We start from the raw sequence: 25,236 nt of genomic DNA, 5'->3' as shown, positions 1-25,236 counted from the left end.
TTGATCTTTACGGTATTCCCCTTTTATTTGGGCATTAGTATTTTTCTTGCTGATTTTAAGAAATATTTGTATAGAATGTAACTCTATCAGTCTTATTTTTGGCACATTTTCCTGTTTCTTGCCTCTTGCTTTTACAGTAGTGAATTTTTTTTTTAAAGTTTTTTTTTTTTAAAGTTTTTTTTTTTTTTCAACGTTTATTTATTTTTGGGACAGAGAGAGACAGAGCATGAACGGGGGAGGGGCAGAGAGAGAGGGAGACACAGAATCGGAAACAGGCTCCAGGCTCTGAGCCATCAGCCCAGAGCCTGACGCGGGGCTCGAACTCACGGACCGTGAGATCGTGACCTGGCTGAAGTCGGACGCTTAACCGACTGCGCCACCCAGGCGCCCCTACAGTAGTGAATTTTAAGTTTAAGTATGTTTAGAAAGCCCTCTCTCATCTTGAGATCAAATCTATTCATCTGTATTTTGACTTAGTTTTTAATCTGTATTTTCCATTTCTCTTCATAATCCATAATACTGGCAGCTTTTTGACTGAAGAGTGATGTGATTGGATCTGTGCATCAGAAAGAAGTCTTGTGCCTCCAGGGAGGTGGACTGGAATAAGGAGAGACTAGGGGCAGTGAACCCTGCTGAGAGGAGAAAATAAGGGTCTGGATGTGGGGACACAATGGAAGGGGAATGATTCTCCACTGATGGTCTGGGAGGTACTGCAGTGGCAGGCTGGTCATCACGTATTAAGATGAGGTGCTATGGGACATCTAGATACAAGCAGTGTGATTAGAGGATTAAAACTCCAGGAGGCTGGTCTGGCTGCTGATAGAAATTAGGGAGCCATCCGCATACAAGTGTTAGTCCTAAAGTGGAAGGAAGGATGAGTTTTCAAGGCAGCTGACTGAGAAGGGTGGTCAGAATTAGAAGGCTCACCGGGAAGGTGTTCTCCAGGAAGCTGGGAGAGCTTTTTATTTTTGTGATTTATGCTTTGTCACTCACCCAGCAAAAATAACAATGTCAGATACTCCAAAGAGCTCGAGGAGGAGTGGGACTGAGAGTTGCCTTGGATTACCCTGCTCCTTTCCATGTATTTGGAAATAGGGGCTGTAGGGGGGAGAGAGATCAGTAGAAGAGAGGGGCATGGTCAAAGGATAGCACTTTTTGTTAGAGTCTGGGTAGACTTGAGCCCGTTGTCTGTTGAGGGAAAAGAATCTGTGAACAGGGAGAGTGTGAAGGTAAAGTAGAAGAAGGTGGAATTTGATGGTACAGCAACTTAAAGGGATGAGTTGCCATGAGTGACAAGTGGCCTCTTCTGTCAGGTAGACCAGTAGTTCATTCCCAGAGATAGACTTTGCACAGAAGTTATTGAAACTATTTTTAGTCTGTTCTTTGAGTAAAAAAACTACCTGCTTAATAACAAAATTTTCTTGTTTTAAAAATGGACAGTTTTCTAATTATTTCAGCATAAAATTCTCATATAAATTCATATCTTTTACATGCTGCCGATTGGCAAAGTTCGTGTGTTGCTTTTAATGATAGACGTACCTAAAAAGACAGCTTGATAAGCATTCAGATTCCACTACTTATTATTCATTAATGGATGTATGAAATTAAACGTTTTATATTATAACCATTTTTTAAAAATGTTTATTGCAGGGGAATTTACCTAAATATTCCCATAACTCCCTGATGGTTCAAGCAATAAAGACAAACCTAACAGATCCGGACATACATGTGCTTTTCTTTGATGTGGAAGCGTTGATTATTCAACTCTTGACTGAAGAAGCCTCTAGGCCGAATACCGCGCTTATTTCCCCAGAGAATTTGCAAAAAGCATCTGGCAGTTCAGACAAAGGGGGCTCTTTTCTAACTGGAAAACGAGCAGCAGTTCTCTTCCAACAAGTGAAAGAAACCATCAAAGAGAACATAAAGGAACATCTCCTTGATGATGAAGAGGAGGATGAGGAGATAATGAGGCAGAGGAGGGAAGAAAGCGATCCAGAATACCGGGCCAGCAAATCTAAGCCATTGACCCTATTAGAATATAATTTAACAATGGACACTGCAAAATTGTTCATGTCCTGTCTTCACGCCTGGGGTTTAAATGAAGTTCTGGATGAAGTTTGTCTTGATCGCCTTGGAATGCTGAAACCCCATTGCACAGTATCTTTTGGTCTCCTGTCTCGAGGAGGTCATATGTCATTGATGCTTCCTGGTTATAATCAGCCTGCTCGTAAACTATCACATGGGAAAGCGGAAGTAGGAAGGAAGCTGCCAGCAGCCGAGGGCGCAGGAAAGGGAACTTACGGAGTGTCCCGAGCCGTCACCACCCAGCATCTACTGTCTATCATATCTTTGGCAAATACGTTAATGAGTATGACCAACGCAACGTTTATTGGTGATCATATGAAGAAGGGTCCTACCAGGTGTGACCATGATAGTCTGATTTTATTATCACATTTCAAAAAAACGAACAAAACAAAAACCCTGTTTTATTTTTCTCGCTGTTTTTTATTTTTTTTGGCTCTGCCCACCTTAACATTATTGTATTATCTCAGTGTTTCTCTTTTAAATTTTAAAACACAATATGCATGATTTAAAGCATGACAAAATCGCACAGTTTAACCTTCACTCAGATACAATGTAGCTATTCCAAAAAAATTTTGGAACAAGGGAGTAGGTATCAGTTCAGCTTTAATAAATGAATTATAGACTAGGTCTTTGGTGAGTATAATCTTGGGATTGTAGCTACCTAAAGTTTGCATTGATATTTAATTCAAAATGTGTATTTGATTGAAATGCTTCTTCTCTCTGTGACATATATAATGAAAGATAGGTGTTCGGTAATTGGCTTCAGAATTTTGTGAGAAGTATAGTCAGAATTTTTCAATTGGAAAAGAGAAAACAGCTTTTAATTGTAGGAGAGTATTATTTTAGTATTTCAGGAATGCCTAACCCGATTTGCTATTACCTATTTTCTAGAAGTCATGAAGATAGCTTTTGAAACTGGTTTTATTATGCTTTATTGAGAGTTGATCATATTGAGAAATTTTAAAAAATCAAATACTTAAGTAGTACTTACCTTGTAACTGGTTCTGTTGCAAGTACTTTATAGACACTATCTCATTGATGCTCTTAACCCTGTAAGGTAGGTACTTTTATTATCCTTTTACTGCAGATAAGAAAACTGAGACTCAGGTCAAGTAATGTGTCCAAGGTCACACAAGTAGTTAAGTGGTAGAGATAGAATTCAAAATGAGACACATAGCCTCTGGAGTCCAAGATTTCTCATGCCTTACTTCCTTTTTCAGATTTTAAGGATGAATTCTTCTAAACTCAAAGTATTGTTCCATGAATTCGTTTGACCAGTGATAGAGGAAGGGCTGAAATCTCAGCATGCTAATATTGAAGAGTGAAGGACTAATTACGATATTTATTTGTCAGTGGTAGCACATTAAGCTATTCATAAATATTCCTTAAACTAGCATAAAGCACAGATTGTAGTTGTCAAACTTTTACTTGCTATTTGCTAATCATTTAATATATTGAAATTTGAAAAGGAAAATGTTAATAGGTACGACGCAGGAAAAAACCATTGGTTTTTGAAAAGTAAATTGAAAATGTTCTGTATGTGTTTTGCAATTCATTTGGGACTAGGAAGTTTAATATTTTAAATGGTTTCAGATTTATGAAAATATGAAAGTATATATATATTTTCTTCTTCTTTTTAAAGGCCACCTCGACCAAGCACCCCAGACCTTTCTAAGGCAAGGGGTTCCCCTCCAACTTCCAGTAATATTGTGCAAGGACAGATTAAACAAGGTAAAATTAAATCTTATTAAGTAATTGACCTGACATTTCAGCTGTAGGAACTCAGGAGGCATAGCTAATGTGTAATCATAACATTTTGTTTGTCTCACATTGTTAAAAGGGAGAAAAGTTGTTATATTCCAGATGTAAATGTGGATAATTAAGATGTCAGTTAAAAATAAATCAGGTTTATTTAGAAATTGATAAATGAGCATATTTCACATAATTTTATTGTACTGTCTTTGACCTAATTTTTATGCATTAGGGGCACCTTAACTTGACAACACTAGTGTGTTAATTGTGTGTGCTGAGTTTAAAAGTGATACCTATTTTTAAACTACATTTAGAAATGTTGAAATTCACATTTTCATACTGTAGCTCTTCTGCTCTTTACCAGCGGCTCATGCCTTGTAATCCACAAGTGGAAATCCTTTCTTTTTGTTTACATTGTTATATACTTTAACTTTTGTCTATAGCTTTCTTTTTCAGTAGGAGGTGGAAGTGAATGTTGCGTTTCTTTTCCATTATTATCTTTTATATTCATTTTAAGAGTAGCAAATGAGGCAACCAGAGTTGGGGGTCAGGTCTGCTGAGAGTTTCCCTTCAGGCCCAGCGTTAATGCTGGCTCTCAGAATGTGATAGAAGTGAAGAAGTGAGCAGGAGATGGGATGCTGAAGGTTCTGCTTGTAAATGCTGACTTTCAGGGTCTTCTTTTTTCCATAGGTTTTGTTTTTTCGGGTTTAAAGAGTCCGTGAATAGTTCTACAAGATTTGTTAGATAAACAATAGGCCTCCAACTTTTTATCTACAATTTTTCTCTTCCCTAGAACAAGTACTTTTTTCTCTCTTAGCTTATTATTTAGTATTTACTGTCTTTAAATATATGCCTGCTTTTCAGTTTAAATTGGCTTGAAAAGCTCCCACATTCTCAACTCCCTCCCATCCTTTATTCCAACCCTACATATTCACCCCTCTTTTTGCCTTTCCTCTGATTAAACTTGATATAAACTATTATAACTGTGTGTTACAGAAAAGTTTTGGTTGGACAACTTTATACTTGTGTATGTGTGAAATATATGTACAGAAAAGTGCACAGAACAGAAATATCTAGCTCAGTGAGTCCTTTTACATGCTGAACACTCTTGTAACTATGGCGTTGGACAAGAAATCGAACTTTGCCAGTGCTCCAGAAGTTGCTGGTATGTTCCCTCCCAATCGTATGCCCCCTTCCAAAGGTCACTACTATCTTGACTTCTGGGAAATTCCTTCTTTTCTTTCCTTTATAGTTATACCCATCTAAGTTTAAATCCCTAAACACTATTTAATTTTGTCTGTGTTTTGAATTTCATATAAATTCAGTCAAGCATGGAGTTATGTATCGCTTAGTATTTGGCTTTTGTGAGATTTATCGATGATGTTGCATTTGACTAAAGTTTATTCATTTTCATTGTTCATTTTTATTGGAGTAGTGTATTCTGTTGAATGAATAGACCACAGTTTCTCCATTTTCCTATCAATAAACATTTGAATTGTTTCCAGTTTTTGTTTTTCATAAATAACCCCATGAACATTCTTGCATTTGGATCTTAATGTACCTTATGAGTACTTCTGTTGTGTCTATAACTAAAAGTGGGATTTCTGCATACGTTTATCTTCAGCTTTAGCAGATGTTGTCATGTTTTCCTAAGTGAGTGACTAATACGGATCCCTCAAAATGGCTAATGTGGAAAAGATGGAAAATGCTGCATTGGCTAGGATATGGGGCAAGAACTCCCATACACCACCGGTGAGATATGCTGGCCAACCCTGAATATTTTCCATCTTTTTCACTTTAGCCATCTTGGTGTGTGTATAGTAGGCTCTCATATGTTTAATTTACATTCACCAGTTTCCATTAAGGTTGAACACTTTTTTGTATGTTTATTGCTCATATTTATATGTTCTTTTGTGAAGTGCCTGTCCAACTTGTGTATCTATTAGGTTGTCTTTAAAAACATGACTTGTAAGGGTTGATCTGTGACTGTCCTTAATATGAGCCCTCTGTTATATGTATTGTAAATATTTATTTGCCTTTCATGCCTATCTTTGAAATTCAGTACTCTCCATTTCAGTGGAATCTAATATAACATTTTTTTTCATTTATGATTAATATTTTTGTGTCCTGTTTAAGAAGTTACCCTGATATCACGAGGCCATTCTGTCTTAGGAGATTTTTTGTTTTCCCCTTTTTATTTAGATCTCCAATCTGCCTAGAATTCAGTTCTGGGTATAAAGGGAAACAGGGGTCCTGTTTCGTTTTTTTCCTCCATATAATACCATATTAGTCCAGCATGATTTATTAAAGAGACGATTCATTCCCCACTGCTTTGCAGTGCCATCTTTGGCATAAATAAAATGTTCTTAGAGAATCCCAGGCAGGCACTGACAGTGCAGAGCTCAACGCAGGGTTTGAACTCACAAACCTCACAAACCATGAGATCATGACCTGAGCGCTTAACTGACTGAGCCACCCAGGCGCCCCCATTAAATATTCTTTGATATGATTTGTTCCTGGGACTGTTTGTGCCCATTGATTTGCTTGTGTATCCTTGTGCCTTAATTACTGTAGCTTTGTAATAAAACTTGGTATTCAGTAGATCAAGTCTTTCCACCTTATTCTTAAATCATGTTATGGCTATGCTTGTTTCTTTGAATTTCTCAGTTGTCAGTTTAAAGCTAGTTTGTTAATTGTTACAAAAACCTGTTATGATTTCAACTGCCATTTTATTGAATTTGTAGATGAGTTTGGGGAGAATTAGTATCTTTGTGGGATTCATTCATTCAGTATATTTAACATATTCAACTCAGCCCTATTCCTATTTTTTTTAGGTCTGATACAGCTCTGTTAACTCTTAGAGTTTTCTGTGTAGAGGTCTTACATACTTTAGATTTATTCCTAGATATGGATTTTAAAAATATTCTTGTAACTGGTATTGGATATTTTGTTTTCTGTGCCTCTGGCACAGAAATGCAGATGATTTTTATATATTGACCTTGTATCAAGCAGTCATGCTAAATGCAACTATTATTTGTAATACTTTATTTGTAGATTAGTTGGACTTTATGGACAGTCATATGGGATACTTTTTCTGTTCCCAGTGTTTTCCCAAAGGGAAAATTTCTAAGCTTTCATAATTCTGATATTTCCCATATGCTTCTTACTGGTAATGTCTAAGAAATTAACTCTCCATTATTCCTTTGCTAAGTGTTTATCTTCAGTGTATGTTGGGTTTTATCATGCTTTTTCTATCTTGAGATGAATATATAATTTTTCCATTTAATCTGTTGTGATGCATTATTGTCTTATATAGTTGCAGTGTATGTATATATATATATATATGTATGTATATATATATACATACATATATATATATACACATGTATATATATATATAATTTTTTTCCCAGAAGAAACTTGCCCTTTCTTCTGATGCCCTTATAAAGTATTACATTACTCAAGTTTCAAAAAGTTGATTAAGGGATCTTTCCTCCTTTTCTATTTTCAGGTAGAATTTGAATAAGATTGGCATTATCTCTTCCATAAATGTGCAGCAGAATTGGTTGGATTTAGATCTAGAGGTTTTTTTGGTGGGAAGTTTTTAAATTCTGGGTTTCATTTCTCTCATTGTCATGTGACACTTCAAATTTTCTGTTCTTGTGTCTGTTTCATTAATTCATATTCAGTGATTTTTCCAGTTCTTTTAAATTTGCTGTCCTAGGAAAATATATTATCTTTTAAATTTCTTTAATATCTGTAGTGATGTCACCATTTTTATTTCTTATGTTAATCATTTGTATCTTCTTTCTTTTTTTTTGATCAGTCTCATCAGGGGCTTATGAACCTTATTAGTTATTTTAATGAATCCACTGTGTCTTTGTGTATCCTTTCTGGTGCATATTTTTTCCAACTTCACTGAAGTCAGCTCTTCTACATTCTTTGGATTTAATAGGCTTTTTTTTTTTTTTTTTTAACTTTCTAACATGGGTGGTTACTTACCAATTTTTATCCCTTCTTTCTTCAGAGTATATGCCCAAAATAATGTCATCTGTGAATAAAGACAATTTAACTTCTTTTGAGACAGTGCATTTTATTTTTCTTACCTTATTGCGCAGATAAGGAGTTAGAGCATGATGTTGAATTGAAGAAGTTACAGTAGACATCTTTGCCTGTTCCCAACCATGGGTTAAAGCATTCAGTCTTTATTAAGTATGATGTTAGCTGCAGGTTCTTCTTAGATGAGGAGGATGTTAAGGAAGTTACCTTCTCTTCCTAGTTTGTTGAGAAATTTTTTATGATGTTAGACTTGGTCACATGGTTTTTCTGCATCTTTTGAAATTAACAAATGAGTTTTCTCCTTTACTTTCTTAAGACAAAGTACATGAACTTTTGAATTTTAAAACAACCTTGTGATCCTAGGGTAGACCACACTTGGTCATGATGAATTATTCTTCTTCTGGATTGTTGGATATAATTTGCTAAAATTTGTTAAGAGTTTGTTACATTTATGAGGGATTTTGGTCTACAATTTTCATTTCTGTTAATGTTCTTTGTTCAATTTTGTGACAGTATAATGCTGGAGTTAGCATGTTATCCTTTTGTGTGTGTGTGTTTTCTGGAAGGGTTTGTGTAGGAATGATATTATTTCTTAGTTGTTTGATCTAGTGCACTAGTGAAAGTATGTGGACCTGGAGTTTTCTCTATGGGAAGGGTCTTAACTGCAAATTTAGATGTTTTAATAGATTAGGGTTATTTAGATGTTTTTCTTTTTTAATTATTATTTCATCTTGAGTGAACTTTGATAGTTTGTGTCAAAGTTATTGGCAAAAAGTTTAATATTCTCTTATTTTTCTTTTAGTATCCTATATGTAGGATTTGAAAAGATATCCCCTCTCCCATTTCTGTTATTTATAATTTATGAATTTTCTTTCTTTTCCTGAGTAGTCTGGCAGTGATTGTGGATTTTTTTTTACTCCTCCTTGCATCTGTATGTTAGTTTTTGCTTCATGTTTTATGAATCTCTCTTATTAGGCACATAAACCTTTAGAATTGTTATTTCTTACTGACTTTTTTTTTTTGTTTTTACTTGTCTCATGAAATGATCTCTTTATCCTTGATAATATCTTTTGCTTTGAAAATCTACTTTGTTTATAATAATATAGCCATTTTAGCATTTTTTGGTTACTATTATTAGCATGGTGTATATTTTTTCATCCTTTTACTTTTCACCCATTTTGCATCTTTACATTTAAAGTGTGTTTCTTTATAGACAACATGGCCTGCTTTTTAACTGTAGTGTTTAAATTTTTTTTTTTTCAACGTTTATTTATTTTTGGGACAGAGAGAGACACAGCATGAACGGGGGAGGGGCAGAGAGAGAGGGAGACACAGAATCGGAAACAGGCTCCAGGCTCTGAGCCATCAGCCCAGAGCCCGACGCGGGGCTCGAACTCCCGGACCGCGAGATCGTGACCTGGCTGAAGTCGGACGCTTAACCGACTGCGCCACCCAGGCGCCCCTTTAACTGTAGTGTTTAAACCACTTACATTTAATGTGTTTATTGACATGGCTAGGTTTGAGTCCATCTTTCTGCTCTTTTTTCTCCTTGTTTCATTTGTTCTTTGTTCCTTCTTTTCCTTTTTCTGCTGTTTTTGAGATTAATGGAATCTTTTTTTTTATTATATCACTTTATCTCCTTTACTGGCTTATAAGCTAAATTTTTGTTATTTTAGTGGCAATTTTAGAGTTTCTAGTTTACGTAGATCTTTAACTTATCACAGTGTACCTTTAAGTGGTATTATTACCATTTAACATTTAAAAAAATTTTTTTAGTGTTTATTTTTGAGAGAGAGTGAGTCGGGGAGGGGCAGAGAGAGAGAGAGAGAGAGGGAAGGAGGGAGACAATCTGAAACAGGCTCCAGGCTCTGAGCTGTCAGCATAGAGCCTGACACGGGGCTCAAACTCTGAACAATCAAAGATCATGACCTGAGCCAAAGTTGGATGCTTAACTGACTGAGCCACTCAGGTGCCCCTACCATTTAACATTAAATATAAAAATTGTAAAATGTTTTACTTGCATTTTTTACTTCCTGGCCTTTGTGCGATTTTTGTCTTGTAATTTACATTTTTGTATATTATAAACCTTAAATATCACTATTATTTAATAGTTGTATTTTATGGAGATTTAAATAGACAAAAACCATATATATTTACCTATGTAATTACCATTTTTGCTGCTCTTCATTCCTTTGTATAGATCTGGATTTTTATCTGGTATAATTTTTTTTTTTTTCTGTCTAAAGTACTTGCTTTAACATTTCTTGTAGTGAAGGTCTGCTGTTCTTTCAGCTTTATGTCTGAAAACGTCTTTATTTGCTTTTGACTTTGGAAGATATTTTTGGTATAGAATTCTACGTTGACCATTTGTATCTTTCAGTACTTTAGAAATGTTACTTTATTGTCTTCTCATTTGCATTGTTTTTGACAAGAAATCTGATGCCATTTGTATCTATCTCTGTATATAACTAACATTTAAAAATTTTTTTTTACTACTTGTAAAGATTTTCTCTTTATTTGGTTTTGAGCCATTTGCTTATGAGGCTTCTTGGTGTAGTTTTATGTTTCTTGTGGTTGCAGTTTATTAAGCTTATTTTTGTAGTTTTTATTAAATTAAAACATTTCTCACCATTATTTCTCCAAATAATCTTTCTTTTCTCTCCTCTCTTCTCTCTTTATTGGACTCAAATTATATGTACATTAGGCCACTTGAAATTGTTTCATAGCTCATTGATGCTTTATTTTTGGATTTTTTTCCTCTCTGTGTTTTGATTAGGTAGTTTCTGTTGCAATGTCTTCAAGTTCATTCATATTTTCTAGCAATATCCAAACTGCTATTAAGCCCAATCAGTGTGTTTTTCATCTCAGATATTATGATTTTCATGTTCACAATTTTGAATTGGGTCTTTTTTTTATATTCTTATTGTCTCTATGTAACTTTTTTCAATATATGAATTACAGTTATAATAACTGTTTTAATACTCTTATTTGATAATTTTGACATCTCTGTCAGTTTGGGGTTGTTTTTAATTGACTTTTCCTCTCCTCATTATGGACTGTACTTTCCTGCTTCTTTGTGTGCCTGGTAATCATTGTTAAGTGGCAGATATTTGAATTTCACCTTGTTGGGTACTGAATATTTTTATATTGTTATAAAAAAATTTTAAGCTATATTCTGGATGCAGTTAAGTTACTTGGAAGCAGTTTGATCTTTTTGTGGTCTTGCTTTTATGATTTGTTAGGTGGGTGTGGAGTCATGTTCTGTCTAAGGCTAGTTTCCCATTACTCAGGCCAGACCTTCCTGAGTATCTGGTACCCCATGAATTCTGAATTTTCCAGTCTGGCTAGTGGGAGCAACACACATATACTTTAGTAGTTTCCTTACACACATGAACTGATTGTGCTCTGCTGAATATTTGAGGGGGACGTCTGAAGAACCTTGATCTTTGAAGTTCTCTTCTCTTCCTGTGGATTCTGGCTGCTCTGGTTTCCTGAGACTCTCAGCTCTGTCTCCTTAGCTCAGGGAAACTGCTGGGCTCTTCCTAAATCCTCTTTCCTATATGTTGGTCTAGAAACTCCCAACAAGGCAATAAATGGGGGTAATCATAGAGCTGTTTGTCTCCCAACTCCTCACTTTTAGTCCATCATCATTTGATGTCCAGTGGCTTGAAACTGTTGTCTTTTTATGTATTTTGGGGGTGGGGGTTATTTTAGATGGTATTATAAGTCTATTTCATGTTACTCCATCTTGGCCAGAAGTGGAAGGTCCTCTCCCTTTACTTTAAACATTTTTTTTTAAGTTTATTTATTTATTTTGAGAGAGAGAGAGAGAGAGAGAGAGAGAGAGAGTGAGCGAGCACGTGGGAGGGTCAGAGAGAGGGAGGGAGAGAATCCGAAGTAGACTATGCACTGTCAGTACAGAGCCCCATGTGGAGCTTGAACCCATGAACCATGAGATCATGACCTGAGCTGAAATCAAGAGTCGGATGCTTCACTGACTGAACCACCCAGGTGCCTCCAAAATGTTCTAAATATACTATTACTTCATAAAGTAAATATTCTTTTATTTTTTTAATGTTTATTTATTTTTGAGAGAGAGAGAGACAGAGCATGGGCATGAGCATGTGCAGGGGAGAGGCAGAGAGAGAGGGAAACACAGAATCTGAGGCAGGCTCCAGGCTCTGAGCTGTCAGCACAAAGCCTGATGCGGGGCTCGAACCCATGAACTGCAAGATCATGACCTGAGCTGAGGTCGTACGCTTATCCAGCTGAGCCACCCAGGCACCCCAAGGTAAATATTCTTTATGTTACATAGTGTTGTAATATTTTTATAGCCATTACTTCAGGGAGAAATGGAAACGGGTTCACAAAGCTAAAAGACTGACTTAAAATATGGTTAGTTATGGAGGTATGATTAGGATACAGTAGCACCTTTTAACTCTAGATCTGTGCTTTTTCTACAACAACACGTATTTTTGTTCTAAATCCACTGAAAATATCTTCCAGATTATACAGTACAAATCAGTGGCAGGCCACATTCTCCTTCATTTAATTAGTTTAGAGCTTCATTTAAGACCAGTGCCTGTTAGAGATTTTATTTGTTGTCCTCATCATTACCATCTTCATTATCATTCTTTATAGTTGATGTTTCTTCTTGGATGACAGTTTTCTCCCTCTGTAACCATAGCAGCAGATACAAGGGGTCCAGCGTAATTTGTGACATTGTCACGATACATTGTGTACTTCACCACCATTACAGTATTCAGTTTACTCACTTGGTTAGTTCTGAGAATGTTACAGTAGGAAAGCTTTAATGTTGCTTCTCTCATAAAGCATCATGTTTTGAGAGTAGTGAAGAGAATTGAGCCTTTTTCTAAAGCATTTATTTAAGGTAGACTTAGGAGTTTCCATTTGGAATAGCACAGACACTTATCTTTTAAAGTAAATAAAGGTTAGCAACGTGTAGTGAGAGTTACGGTAAAATATTTTAGGATGCCATCAGGAAACCCACTTTCTGTTTGAATATTGAAAATATGGAGCAATTATCTCTTTAACAAAAAAAATGTTGAGCACTTTTTTCTGCAAACATCTCTATTTAGGACATTAGAAAGATTATTCTGATGTATACTCTCTTAAGTAGTGTGTGTGTGTGTGTGTGTGTGTGTGTGTGTGTATCTATATCTGTATCTATATCTATATCTATATCTATATCTATATCTATATCTATATATCTAGTAGATAACTCATGAACATAAAACAACCAGTTTAGGATAAGAAGTGGTCAGAGAATGGACAAAAGCTCTGAGTTCTTGGACTACAGTTCAACAGTTAGGGTATTATATTTCGTCTTTCTGCTCTGACTTCTCTTACCTTGGTTTTCTTTTAAACATTTTCCTCTCCTTATGTTTTCTTTTCCTGACTCCCACTGCAGTGCACATTGACTCACAATCCATTTTTCAAGCTGGATTGCAAACATGAATATGCTCCTTTTCGATAAACTGTCACTTACATGTCGGCTAATACTTGTTCAGCTGCAAAATAATCTATACAGAGTAAAGACTTTAGCTGGGGATTGGACCTTTCATAGACATTTGGGTCTGAGAATAAAGATGATCTGGAGAGTTCAGCTAACGTAATTTCTCATACACATTATCCGGGTATTTCATTGGAAAATAATTTCTTCACAGGAGGTTTATTTTGTCTAGCAGTGGGCTTGTTAATTCAGTCTTTGCCAATAATTAACATTTACTGACAAGTCATGTACTTTTTGATAGAGACAGTTTTTATTTATTAGATACTCAATTGTGTGCTTTATAAAACATCTCACTTGAGAAAGGGATCAGAGATGTCAAACTAACTTTTTGTTCGTGGTTATACAGCCCTAAATCTGCCCATCGCTTTAGGCTTCTCTGCATTCTGACGTACTGTACTTCTCTTGATCAATTCAGTAATCTCATGGCATAAGTCTTTGGTCTGTGTCTCTAGTGCTTATCTTGATTGTGACCCTGTGTCTGTGCTGGTAGTTGTGTCTTTACTCAGTGGTAGGTGTGGAAGCAAATCCAAGCAATTTAAGGTTCTAAGGTTATGTAACGATATCTGCTGTTTTATTTTTCAGAAATGTATTTAATTTAGGTTGTCTAAACTTGAAGTAGGAAGTAGTCATTGTTAAATTATTTCAGGAATCATTTATGTAGATTAACCAATAATTTCTCACCATCTTTTTCCAGGGTCTGTAGCAAGAAACGTATATGGAGTACATATATCAGGTTATTGGATGGACCTGAAGACTCCTTAAAATTTTGTGTTTGAATTTATATGCCTTTTAATAAAAATTGGCATGTCATTTTGGTCTTTGGAAGCTCAAAGGACAGACTTTTGTTCTTTCTGTTCACTAATTTGGCACAAGTGCTTTGAACAGTGACTGGTACACAGAAGGTACTCAATAAATACTTGAATGAATGGATCTATAGATACCTTCTCTCTATGTTTCTAGTGTCAGTATGTCAGTAACTAGGTGCTGAATCTACAAGGCTGACATAACAAACCTCTGCCTTCAAGGAGCTTCTATGTAGCGGAGGAGATTCAGACAAGTGTAATTTATGATAATATTTTAATTAGTTATTTGCTTTTCCTGCCAGACTCTCAGTAACCGAGTAACTTTGGCTAATCTTTATGAGTTCTTTGTATGCTTAGCCCAATATCTGGCACATAGTAGGGGCTTATTGTTAATTAAATGAGATAGAAAATTTTAATAGCCTTACTTTCACTGCAGTAAACTTCAGACTCTCCCCCCCAGCCCCCATTGTTTTGGGTCTTAGCTCATTTATGTATTTTGGATATTAGTAATGAAGGAGACCTTTTACAGAAGTGGGATTTTTAAATTTTTTTTTTAACATTTATTTATTTTTGAGACAGAGAGAGACAGAGCATGAACGGGGGAGGGGCAGAGAGAGAGGGAGACACAGAATCGGAAGCAGGCTCCAGGCTCCGAGCTGACAGCACGGAGCCCGACGCGGGGCTCGAACTCACAGACCGCGAGATCATGACCTGAGCCGAAGTCGGCACTCAACCGACTGAACCACCCAGGCGCCCAAAATGTTCATTTATTTTTGAGTGCTAGACAGACACAGCATGAGCAGGGGAGGGGCAGAGAGAGAGGGAGACACAGAATCGGAAACAGGCTCCAGGCTCTGAGCCATCAGCCCAGAGCCCGATGTGGGGCTTGAACTCACGGACCGCGAGATCGTGACCTGAGCTGAAGTTGGACACTTAACCGACTGCGCCACCCAGGCGCCCCCAGAAGTGGGATTTTTAAACATTTTTTTAAGTTTTATTTTTTGAACACTGGCTGGAGTTATAGGCCAAGTCATTGCATCTGAACTTATTCCAAGTCTGATATAATCCAGTGGTGATCTATAGGTTAAGTAGAGTTACTATTTTTCAAACATCATCAGCACTTGTTATTTTGCCTTGATGTATGTCTGTCAGAACAGCATCTTGGGCTGCTAATTCGTTCTGCTTTACGGTAGGTGCTTATCCTCTCTATTTCCTGGACCTTTGTACTTCCTTATTGCCGTTAGACTTTTTGTGCTCTTTCTCCATGGTGTTTCAAGGAAACCCTTTTTTCTGTAGACTGCTTGATCAACAATTTATCCTAATGCTTCATGTTCGTTTAAAAGATGATGAGAATGTTCAACTCCCTGAGACATAGAAGTGTAGACATAAAGGAAGTTTATAAAAGGGCAGATGTTACTCTAAGATCTCTCTTGGATGGAAGACTTAGTGTGGAACGCCTCCTTCTCCTCTATCCACCCCTCTCCACGCTTCATGATTATCACACAGCTCTTTAGATAAAGTGATTCATTATTAAATAGTGTTAATTATTTGTTAGTGTTAAGCTTTGGAAAAACTTCTTTAAGCATTGCGTTTGGTTTTACAGAAATCTTTATCTTCTAGATTTTTTTTTTCCGCCTAAAAAATGTATTGAAAGGGCTATTTGTGTTCTTGTGCCAGGAGGCTAATGAGGTTTAGACCAATAACTTGCTACCTAAAGTAAGTTCACTTTCTGTCCTTGATACATTCTTCATGTCACAATGGCAGTAGGGAACACTGGAATTCAGAGTCCGATTTCATATGAAGACTGAAATAGGCTTATTCAAAAACAGAAAACCCTGGGTATTATACATGTATATATGCTATCTAATGGGAAGCGAGAGCGCATGTGTGCACGTGTGTGTTAACCCCATGGGTTCATTTATCTTTGCCTATCTGTTCATGTGGTAGTAAGTAGAGAGGCTCTTAGCTGCAAAATTAAGGAAATTTCCTAGGTAAAATAATAGAACTTATGCCACTTCTATCATCACTGGAAGTTGCCTTGAGACTTTGCCCTTAAGTTTTACTAAATCCTTAATAAGAGAAAGCCAGTTGATCATTATCATTGCCGCTTTTTTTAAGAAACCAAATGCTCATTTATGCTTTATGGTATAAATTTTTAATACTCAGTGCTACATATGACCTCTTCAGATTTTTATTTGTCATTAAATCTTGAGCTTTTTATTTTAGAAGTAGTACTTTTTAAATTTCTGTTGCTGATTTTTTTTCTGTGTGTGAACAGTTTTGAAAGCTCAAGTAGAATTTGAGTATTCTCAATTAATTATAAAAGTAGTTCTAGATTCTGCAGTTTTAGTTATGAAGTAGGCTGAATGAAATATTTTTTGGTGATGCAGAGATTTTTAAAAACAAACTTACATATATTATAAAAATAAACTTACATATATTGAACATTATTCTATTAAGACCTATTATTACTTATTCTAGCAGTTTCTTCAGTAGCATTTCTGCTTTCCTTTATGCTGTGACTTAGAGAAGATGTGCTTTATCCCACTACTTATTTGTCCTGGCCAGGGTAATGGTCACTCTGTCCTGCACTTTTATTCATTTATATTGAATTTCCTCACGTTCTAATTCTGGTGTCCTCTCACTTAAGAGAAAAATCAGATACAGTCACCACAGCCTTTTGAGGGATGATGATAATTTCTCCTTTTCTCTAATTTCTCTTAAAAAGGAAAAAAGTCCCACTTGTTGAAAATCACCAGAGGAACTTTGTCAACAATTTTGGTAGCATGAAAGCTAAAGCCTGACAATTTTCTCTTCGCCAACCAGGCTTGCCAACTTTTTTGCATAAGGAAGTGAATATTTTCTAGGCCATAATAACTGAATTCATAATTAAAAATGATTTAAAAAATGAAAAATTTATTAAGTGGAACATAGAAATATTTGAGATTTCTTTATAAGATTACAATAGAATTTTTGAAGATCTTATGAAATATGATGCAATTAAAAGCTCTGTGTTTTTCATAAACATAACATTATAAAGTCATTTTAATTTCATAAGGAACAAAAAACAGGCCTGTGATAATAAAAAAAAAATATAATTTCCCAAATGAAACTTTCATATGTGCAAGATGTGCTTCTTAGGGTTTATGGAGTTGGATTTCCTGCTTTTTATTACTGTTCATGTGCTTCTCTTAGTTGTGCTGTTTACCACCTCACGCGTGCCTGATTGACATTATGACGCATTTGTGTGGAAATTATGAAAAGTTGTTTTCATGCAGCTGTCCTGTAGCTACAAAGGAACTTCACTGCATGAAAAACAAACATATCATTCAGTGGACAATGCTTAATCTGTTCAGGAGCCCAAACCTATTGCTGTTCAATGACAGAAGAAAGGAGAGGGATTAATTTGAAGATGCTTGTGCATGACATATGGTAATTTCTCCATAGGAAGGAAGTGTCAAATGGTGACCTCTAAATCTTAACATTGACCTCCAGTTGTAGAATGTGTGTGCCATACGGTCTTTTTGCCTTTTCATATGATAATTTAAGCTGAAACATTTTCCTGGTAACATTACTTTTTGGGGGTGTGGGGTGCGGGTTGTTGCATGTATTATATAGGGATTAGAATACTCAGTAATTTATAATATAAAGCATTTGTATCATAAAAAATTTTTTTTAAACTTCAAAGAATGAAGCTATGTTAGGGTTCTTCTCACAAAAGAACATATATTCTATACAAGTTGGTATGTTTTAAATTGTATTTTTATAAAATGAGTGTGGAAAATTGAAATGATCTCAGTGGATGTTGGTTTCAGATGTTAAGAAAATAACTTACACGTAAAGTTAGGAAATAAATTATTAGAAAAATGTAATCGACAATATGAAGACCAGCAAAAACTTTTCAGTATGTGGTACATTTTAAAAATTGGATTATATTTTTGCTAATCCTTAATGTCTGTCATTTTTTCATTGTAGTCTTAGTTGTTTTAGAACTGTTTTTTCTATTAGCTGATACAGCGATAAATTTGAATATTAAATAGAATTTGAACTACAATGTGGTTACTGTCCAGATGTATCATTTCCCTGCTGTAATCCTTGACGATCATGCCCTTCTGATTAAAACATCATTTTTCAGTTCTCCATTTACTATATTTTGCTAATTTTGTTTTTCATTCTTCACTAATACTGAGCTTTTTTTCAGAAGCCGCTGTACCTCAATTCTCTCCTCTTTATTTCTTCTGTTTTCTCTGCAAGTTCCTGCTCCTGTCATTTCCGCTCGGTCTGATGCTGATCACTCTGGCTCTGACCCTGCTTCTACTCCTGCTTTACATACCTGTTTCTTAGTAAATGAAGGTATTCTCCCTCAACTTTCTAACAACTCCCTTTCAGTCTGTGCTTTATTCTGATATGACATGTTCTTTTTATCTAATTTATACATTTATCTGTTTTGTTATATGTGATATCCAAAAGTTTCCGTTTTATAACTTGATTTGCTAATGTCAGGGCTGAGGACCAGTTACGAAAATGTAATGCTACTCGTGGCTGGCATAATTGTGTTTCTTGTAATCTAGAATGCTGCTAAAGAAGGGCAGAGATGCCAATCTTTGATGTGAAGCCGATATTAAAAGGTGGATTGGTTTTCATAGTGATGTTTGTCATGTGATCTCTGGTGTTAGAACTAATGAGTTTATTTTGCATGCACCATTACTCTGAGGTGAGGGGGAGATGTGAGGGGCCTCTCTACATTCTCATATGAAAAGTCTTCAGAATGTTGATTAGCACCAGTGATTACAGACTGTGAGGAATTCACCTGTTTATCCTCCTTACTGTTTCTGTTTCTGGATGAGGCAAAAATCCATAATTTCAATTTTTAAGATGTAGTTAGACTACCATATTATCCCTGTGGACTTAGACTAGTTGCAAGTATTTTTGGAGCTCTGAAAATGTGAATGGAATCCACAAACCTATTTTTCCCATGAGGATTATTTATACTGCCTGGAAACCTAGCAGAACTTGTGAGCTCTGACTTACATCCACTCTCTTCATCATGGGCTCAGCCTCCAGCAGGATGTATAATATAAAAAGGAAGAAATTTACAAAATCTCAGACGTAACCCAGATTGATTCGGACTCTTTATTAAAAAGCAGTATTACCAGTCCATTCAACTGGAAAGAATGGTACAATATCCGTTAAGCGTAGAGAGCTCATGTTCTAAGTAGCCCTCGTTTGGAAAGAAAACACGGGAACGCCAAAGTGTAACTTAGTTTTTGTTTGGCTTCCCTGTCGTAGGCATGTACTAAGGTTAGTATGTTAAGACTGGGTTTTAGCAAAAATAGTTAGGGTCATGTTTGTTAAGCTATTGTGAAAGATAGTAATTTGTTCAAAAAAAAAGCTGTTGACTTTGGACCATGGTGAGAATCATTATCCTATTAAAATTTAGCTCATAAATACGCTTCATACTTTCATGAGACATTAAAGCACTTAAAGAAATTATTAGGTGGTAACTTATGTTTACATATATATTTGCGTGTGTATAGGTATATACGTACATATCCTCTATATATGTATATATATCCTCTTTGGAAAGAAATGGTAATCTAAAATGTATGTGCTCATCACCTAAGTTATGTAATCATATATTCTCAGTTGATGAGAATTTTCTTATTGAAAGGATGAATTTTAGATAGGTGGCTTATCTGTCACTCATTCTCCTTCTCCCTCTCTCTCTCTCTCTCTCTCTCTCTCTCTCTCTTTAACAATCCCAGTAATAGTTTTGAATTTTATGGTAGGGTTCTTATTATTTTATTTTTTAAATTTTTATTATTTTTTTAATGTTTATTTATTTTGAGAGAGAGAGCGCGCAAGCAGGAGACGGGACGGTAGAGGGAGACACAGAATCTAAAGCAGGCTCCAGGCTCTGAGCTGTCAGCACAGAGCCTGATGCAGGGCTCAAACTCATGAACCGTGAGATCATGACCTGAGCCAAAGTCGGACGCCTAACCGACAGAGCCACATAGGCACCCTGGGTTCTTGTTGTTTTAGAAGACTACAGTTTAGATTACTTCAAAACATTGATTTGTTAAAATTCTGCGATCACAGATAACCCAGCTTGTATATGGTAATAGACAATTCTTTTTGCATTCATTCTTGGTCATTTTTCTTTAAATATTATCCCCAGAAGGTGTTATGGTAATTATTGTGGATTAATAGCGGCTTCATGCATGATTTGGGAAGACTGAAGCATTTATTGTGTATATATTTTTCAGACACCTTTAAAACAGGGTTGAAATGACTATTTGACAATGTCTGGGTAGTGTTGCTTTTAGACATCGCAGCGACTTACAGTGTTTGTTTTCTTCATATACTTAAGTTTCATATAATGGATTAGAATTTTGGAAAAAATAACTTTTATTCCCATAAATTAAAGTTAATGATGCTTAAGATTTTGTAAATTTTAGATTATCCAGTTTTTATTTTATGAAATGTCTGCATTCATATTTCCCCTCAAAGTTGATGTTATGTTACTCAGTTATGATTGTGTTTAAATATCTGGTTCACTTTGTAAGAAAAGAGGTCGATAAGTATTAATTAAAGGCCCTGTGACAGACAAGAGAAGACATCTCTGTTGACTGATAAGGTGGTCATACACAGATGGCCAGGCCTTAAGTGACATGAACTTATCTTTGGATATCTGTGTGAATGCCCTTTTAACTGAAAGTGGTTTTAAGTCTATTACTCTAGTACATGTTTATTTCTACACTTTCTCAACCCTGAATATATTTTATCTTCGAGGGACTGTTTAGAAATTTGTTTTCCTTGTAGAATTTGAATGTACTTTATGAGGAAATTTATTTTTATTTAAGACTTTGAAAGTTCTTATAAGTACCAATTACTTGATTTAGAGATGAACTACATTTGATATAATTCTTTGTATAAAATATCTAATAAAAGTGGAAATCCTTACCAATACAATTTAGCACATTTGCCCTCTTTTTTTTTGGTTTTTGGTATATTTGAAGAAAAATCTTTAGGGAATGCCAAAATGTTTAAAGTATTTATACTATGTTACGTTTTAACAGGATGGAGTCAGTTGGCTGCTATGCATTGTGTTATGCTGCCAGACCTGCTGGGATTGGACAAGTTTAGGCCTCCACTTCTAGAGATGCTGGCTCGGAGATGGCAAGATCGATGCTTGGAGGTAACGTCGTTGTGATATGGCTAGAAAACAAAAACATGAACGCATTAGACGTGTGTAAATTTTTTTTTAATGTTTATTTATTTTTGAGAGACAGAGAGAGACAGAGTGTGAGCGGGGGAGGGGCAGAGAGAGAGGCAAAGACACAGAATCTGAAGCAGGCTCCAGGCTCTGAGCTGTCAGCACAGAGCCCCACGCGGGGCTCGAACTCACAAGCCATAAGATCATGACCCGAGCCGAAGTCGGACGCTTAACCGATTGAGCCACCCAGGCGCCCTAGACATGTGTAAACTTGAGATGAAATGGTTAATACTTATCTAATTTCTTTTCACCAGTTTATTATGTGACAGAAGATATGGGTTTCTGATTTTTTTTTTTCTCGGTTTATATACCAAACAGTAATGTTACAGCTTGCGAATTTGTTTACTTTTTAATCCAGTGAATATTTGACAAAAGCTTTCATATACTTCCTGGAACTGTTTAAGTATTGGTTTTTGTATGGATTGTACACATACATCCATGCTCACATACACCTCCCCCCAAATCACACACTGGGTTGTAATTACACCAATCAAATTCTGAGTGAATAGCCATTGTCCAGTGGAAGGTACTGTGTTATAATAAAAGTCTTTGGAATTCGAAGAGACCTGGGTTTAAATATCAGTTCTGCCAATTATTAACTTTGTGACCCTGGGCAATTTACTTAACCTGTTTGAAGCTCATTTGTAAAGTGGGGATAATAATATATTCCTCATGGGATTGCTGTCAGGATCAAATCAGATAATGCAAGTGAAACAGTAAGTACAGAGCCTGACACATGGTAGGAGCTCAATAAATGGTAGCTGTTATTTTGTGTTAATGGACTTCTGCTGTATTAGATACTGCTTGGAATATAATATCACCAGGAACTTGGAAATGTTTTATAGAGATTTCCTTTATTATGGCATTTGACCTGTCTAGCTATAGCAGTTTGTATCATTCAAGATTTTGAACTTATCAAAATATAGATATTCCCTGCATCTGGTTTCCCTTCCCTCATCTCCAAGTGGAATCGCACCATACTCAAATCTTCATGGTTTTGCATTGAATTGTTTTTGAATTCACTTCAAAAATCAGTTATAATTAAAAAGAATTTTTATTTAAACTCTTATCAGACACTGCTGAGTTACGTTTTCAGTTATAAAGAGCTAATAAATTGATTGATAACACCACTTGACAATTGACTAGCTTCTTTGACTCTGTGCTTTGTGGTAATTTGCCAAAAGAACACTAAAACTGCAAAATAAAAGTTGTGTGCCACATTGAAGGAAAAACTGGGATGATGTAACTTTGACAACTAGTTTCCTTCTATAGAACTAATATTAGTACACGAGAATGTACTTTGCTTATTTGCTGAAAACAAATTGTTTAAGCACGTCATAGGGACACATGAATCGTGCGGAGTTATACATACGTTTGTATAAACAATACCGATTTAGCATGTATCATACAAAGAAACTCACTAGATAAGGTTAAATTTCTTCAGGCTAAAAGAGAAGATACATTTAACAGTTCTAACAGTGACTTTCAACAGGATCAATGACATGGAGATTTTAAAGTGAAAATGCTAAATGAAAGTGCAAGAATGTTTCAAAGGCTTTGGAAAATGAAGTTTTAAACCCAACGCTGCATAAATGTTCACATATTCTATTAGTGTTAAAATATTTTTCAGTGAGCTCATTCATTAAAATGTCTTTCATTTGCTCACATCCAATTTATTCTACTTTAAATACTTAATTCACTATTTGGTCTGTAGTTTTTCTCCCGTAAATTAATGTGACTTGTATATTTTCTAGCTTCATTTCATTATGAACTTTCCAGTTTTTAAACACTTCACCAACTGATCTGCTTTCTGTTTTTTTCATTTGGATCTGTTTCCTGTTCAGGTCAGAGAAGCCGCGCAGGCCCTGCTTCTAGCTGAACTGAGAAGAATTGAGCAAGCAGGACGGAAGGAAGCCATTGATGCCTGGGCCCCGTACTTACCTCAGTATATGGACCATGTCATATCACGTAAGAGTTCTCTGCAAAGCTTTCCGATTTCCGATGCTTAGGTACGAAGAAAGTATTAAACTCACAGATATGCTCACTACTACTTATCAACAAAAGTGAGTCATTGAAAGTCACAATAAGGGATCTTTGAATTCTATGCATTCATTTTCCAAACCCCTATGGTTTGGAGTTTTATTTTATTTTTATTTTATTTTATTTTTTATTTTTTTTAAAAAAATGTTTATTTATTTTTGAGAGAGAGAGCGAGCATGAATAGGGAAGGGGCAGATACAGAATCTGAAGCAGGCTTCAGGCTCTGAGCTGTCAGCACAGAGCCCAACGTGGGGCTCGAACTAGGAGCTGTGAGATCATGACCTGAGCGGGTCTGCCGCTCAACCAACTGAGCCACCTAGGTGCCCCTGATTTAAAAAATATATATCAGAATATTCTCTAATGGACTGACCTCTTTTTTTTTTTTTTAATGTTTATTTATTTACTTAGCGCACTCAGGGGAAGGGCAGAGAGAGAGAGAGAGAGAGAGAGAGAGAAGGAGAAAGAGAGGACCCCAAGCAGGTTCTGCACTGTCAGTGCAGAGTCTGACTCAACGCTCCATCTCACAAACTGTGAGATCATGACCAGAGCTGAAATCGGGAGTTGGACGCTTAACTGACTGAGCCACCCGGGTGCCCCTCTTATAAAATTAATCCCAATCAAAAATCCTACTCTATTTAAACAGTAGCATCTGTCTCTGTTGCATTATTATGCTTGTGGATGCCAGCGTGTGGTGATCTGATGATATGCAAGTGTAGTAGAAGGTAGATCCTTTCCAAGTTGAAGTTGGAATTGTGAATTCTTAAGAAATAAAGATTGGGTAGAGTTAGACCAGTGTACTGTTAAGAAAGAAAATTCGTGAAGATCTTTTAGAAGAAAATAATTTGAACGGATTGGGAAAGACCTTGGGAAAAGTTCTTGAAGGGTTTGCATATTTTTTGCAGCATAAAATCTTTGTAATCATGCTGCTAGGTCAAATCAGTATAAAACAAAATCAGTTTTATTTTATTTTGTTTTATTTTATTTTATTTTATTTTATTTTATTTTATTTTATTTTGGTTAAATTCTCAATGAAACTTTTAAAACTTTTTACTTTGAAAATTTGGCCTGGGTTTCAGGTGGCTTCGTTTTAAATGATTTTTGCCAATACGAAATTCTTGGTAATAAGATGCTGACTATACGTGTCAAGACAGACAATACATGATAGTACAAGAAGGATGTGAAAAAAGGATCCCAAAGGGACTATAATTGTTATAACTGGTATAACTCTACCAGCTGTTTGTCAGTGGTGACTCTCGTATTTGAAGAGCCCTGAACAGTGCTATTTGTTCAGTAACTTGTGGCTATTAGTTTTATTATATTCTGGAAAACAGCTCATCGGCTCATCATAAACTTTATTGAATAAAAGATGCCTCAATTTAAGGACAAACTATGAGTAAAACACTGTAGACTACATTGAAGAGGAAACATTAGCAAATCATCGGAGGTCCTTTTGAAAGGAGAACGCTGTTATGGAAATATTGAGAAACCATTTCCGGACACCTTTATTTGGAATGGACTGCAGTGGGAGAGTGGGCTGAAGCAGAATGAGTAGTTGGGCAGCTACTATGGAGGGGAGATGGGACCCAGACCTAGATGTAGATAGAGTGGAATAGAAGGTATTTCTAAGGCTTGATTACAGACTACCTAGAAAGGTCTATGAAAAACACCGAAGATGCGTGCAGTGTATT

At 35.8% G+C, this 25,236-nt stretch overlaps 1 protein-coding gene across 1 annotated transcript in view; it reads left to right on the top strand.

The window, feature by feature from the left end:
• WDR7 (WD repeat domain 7) overlaps window positions 1-25,236 on the top strand; it is a 357,963-nt gene that overhangs the window by 101,310 nt on the left and 231,417 nt on the right. Inside the window, exons 16-19 of the mRNA XM_047086392.1 lie at window positions 1,651-2,420; window positions 3,728-3,816; window positions 21,312-21,430; window positions 23,353-23,476. Coding sequence (XP_046942348.1) covers window positions 1,651-2,420; window positions 3,728-3,816; window positions 21,312-21,430; window positions 23,353-23,476 — 1,102 coding nt within the window. The remainder of the gene's footprint in view (window positions 1-1,650; window positions 2,421-3,727; window positions 3,817-21,311; window positions 21,431-23,352; window positions 23,477-25,236) is intronic.

This window comes from Lynx rufus, unplaced genomic scaffold (genome assembly GCF_022079265.1).
Source record: "Lynx rufus isolate CCGP_SWC_20201006 ecotype Redwood Valley unplaced genomic scaffold, mLynRuf1.p SCAF_20, whole genome shotgun sequence".
NCBI lineage: Eukaryota > Metazoa > Chordata > Mammalia > Carnivora > Felidae > Lynx > Lynx rufus.
The sequence above is the reverse complement of the archived record's forward strand: the minus strand, read 5'-3'. Positions and strand labels throughout refer to the sequence as shown.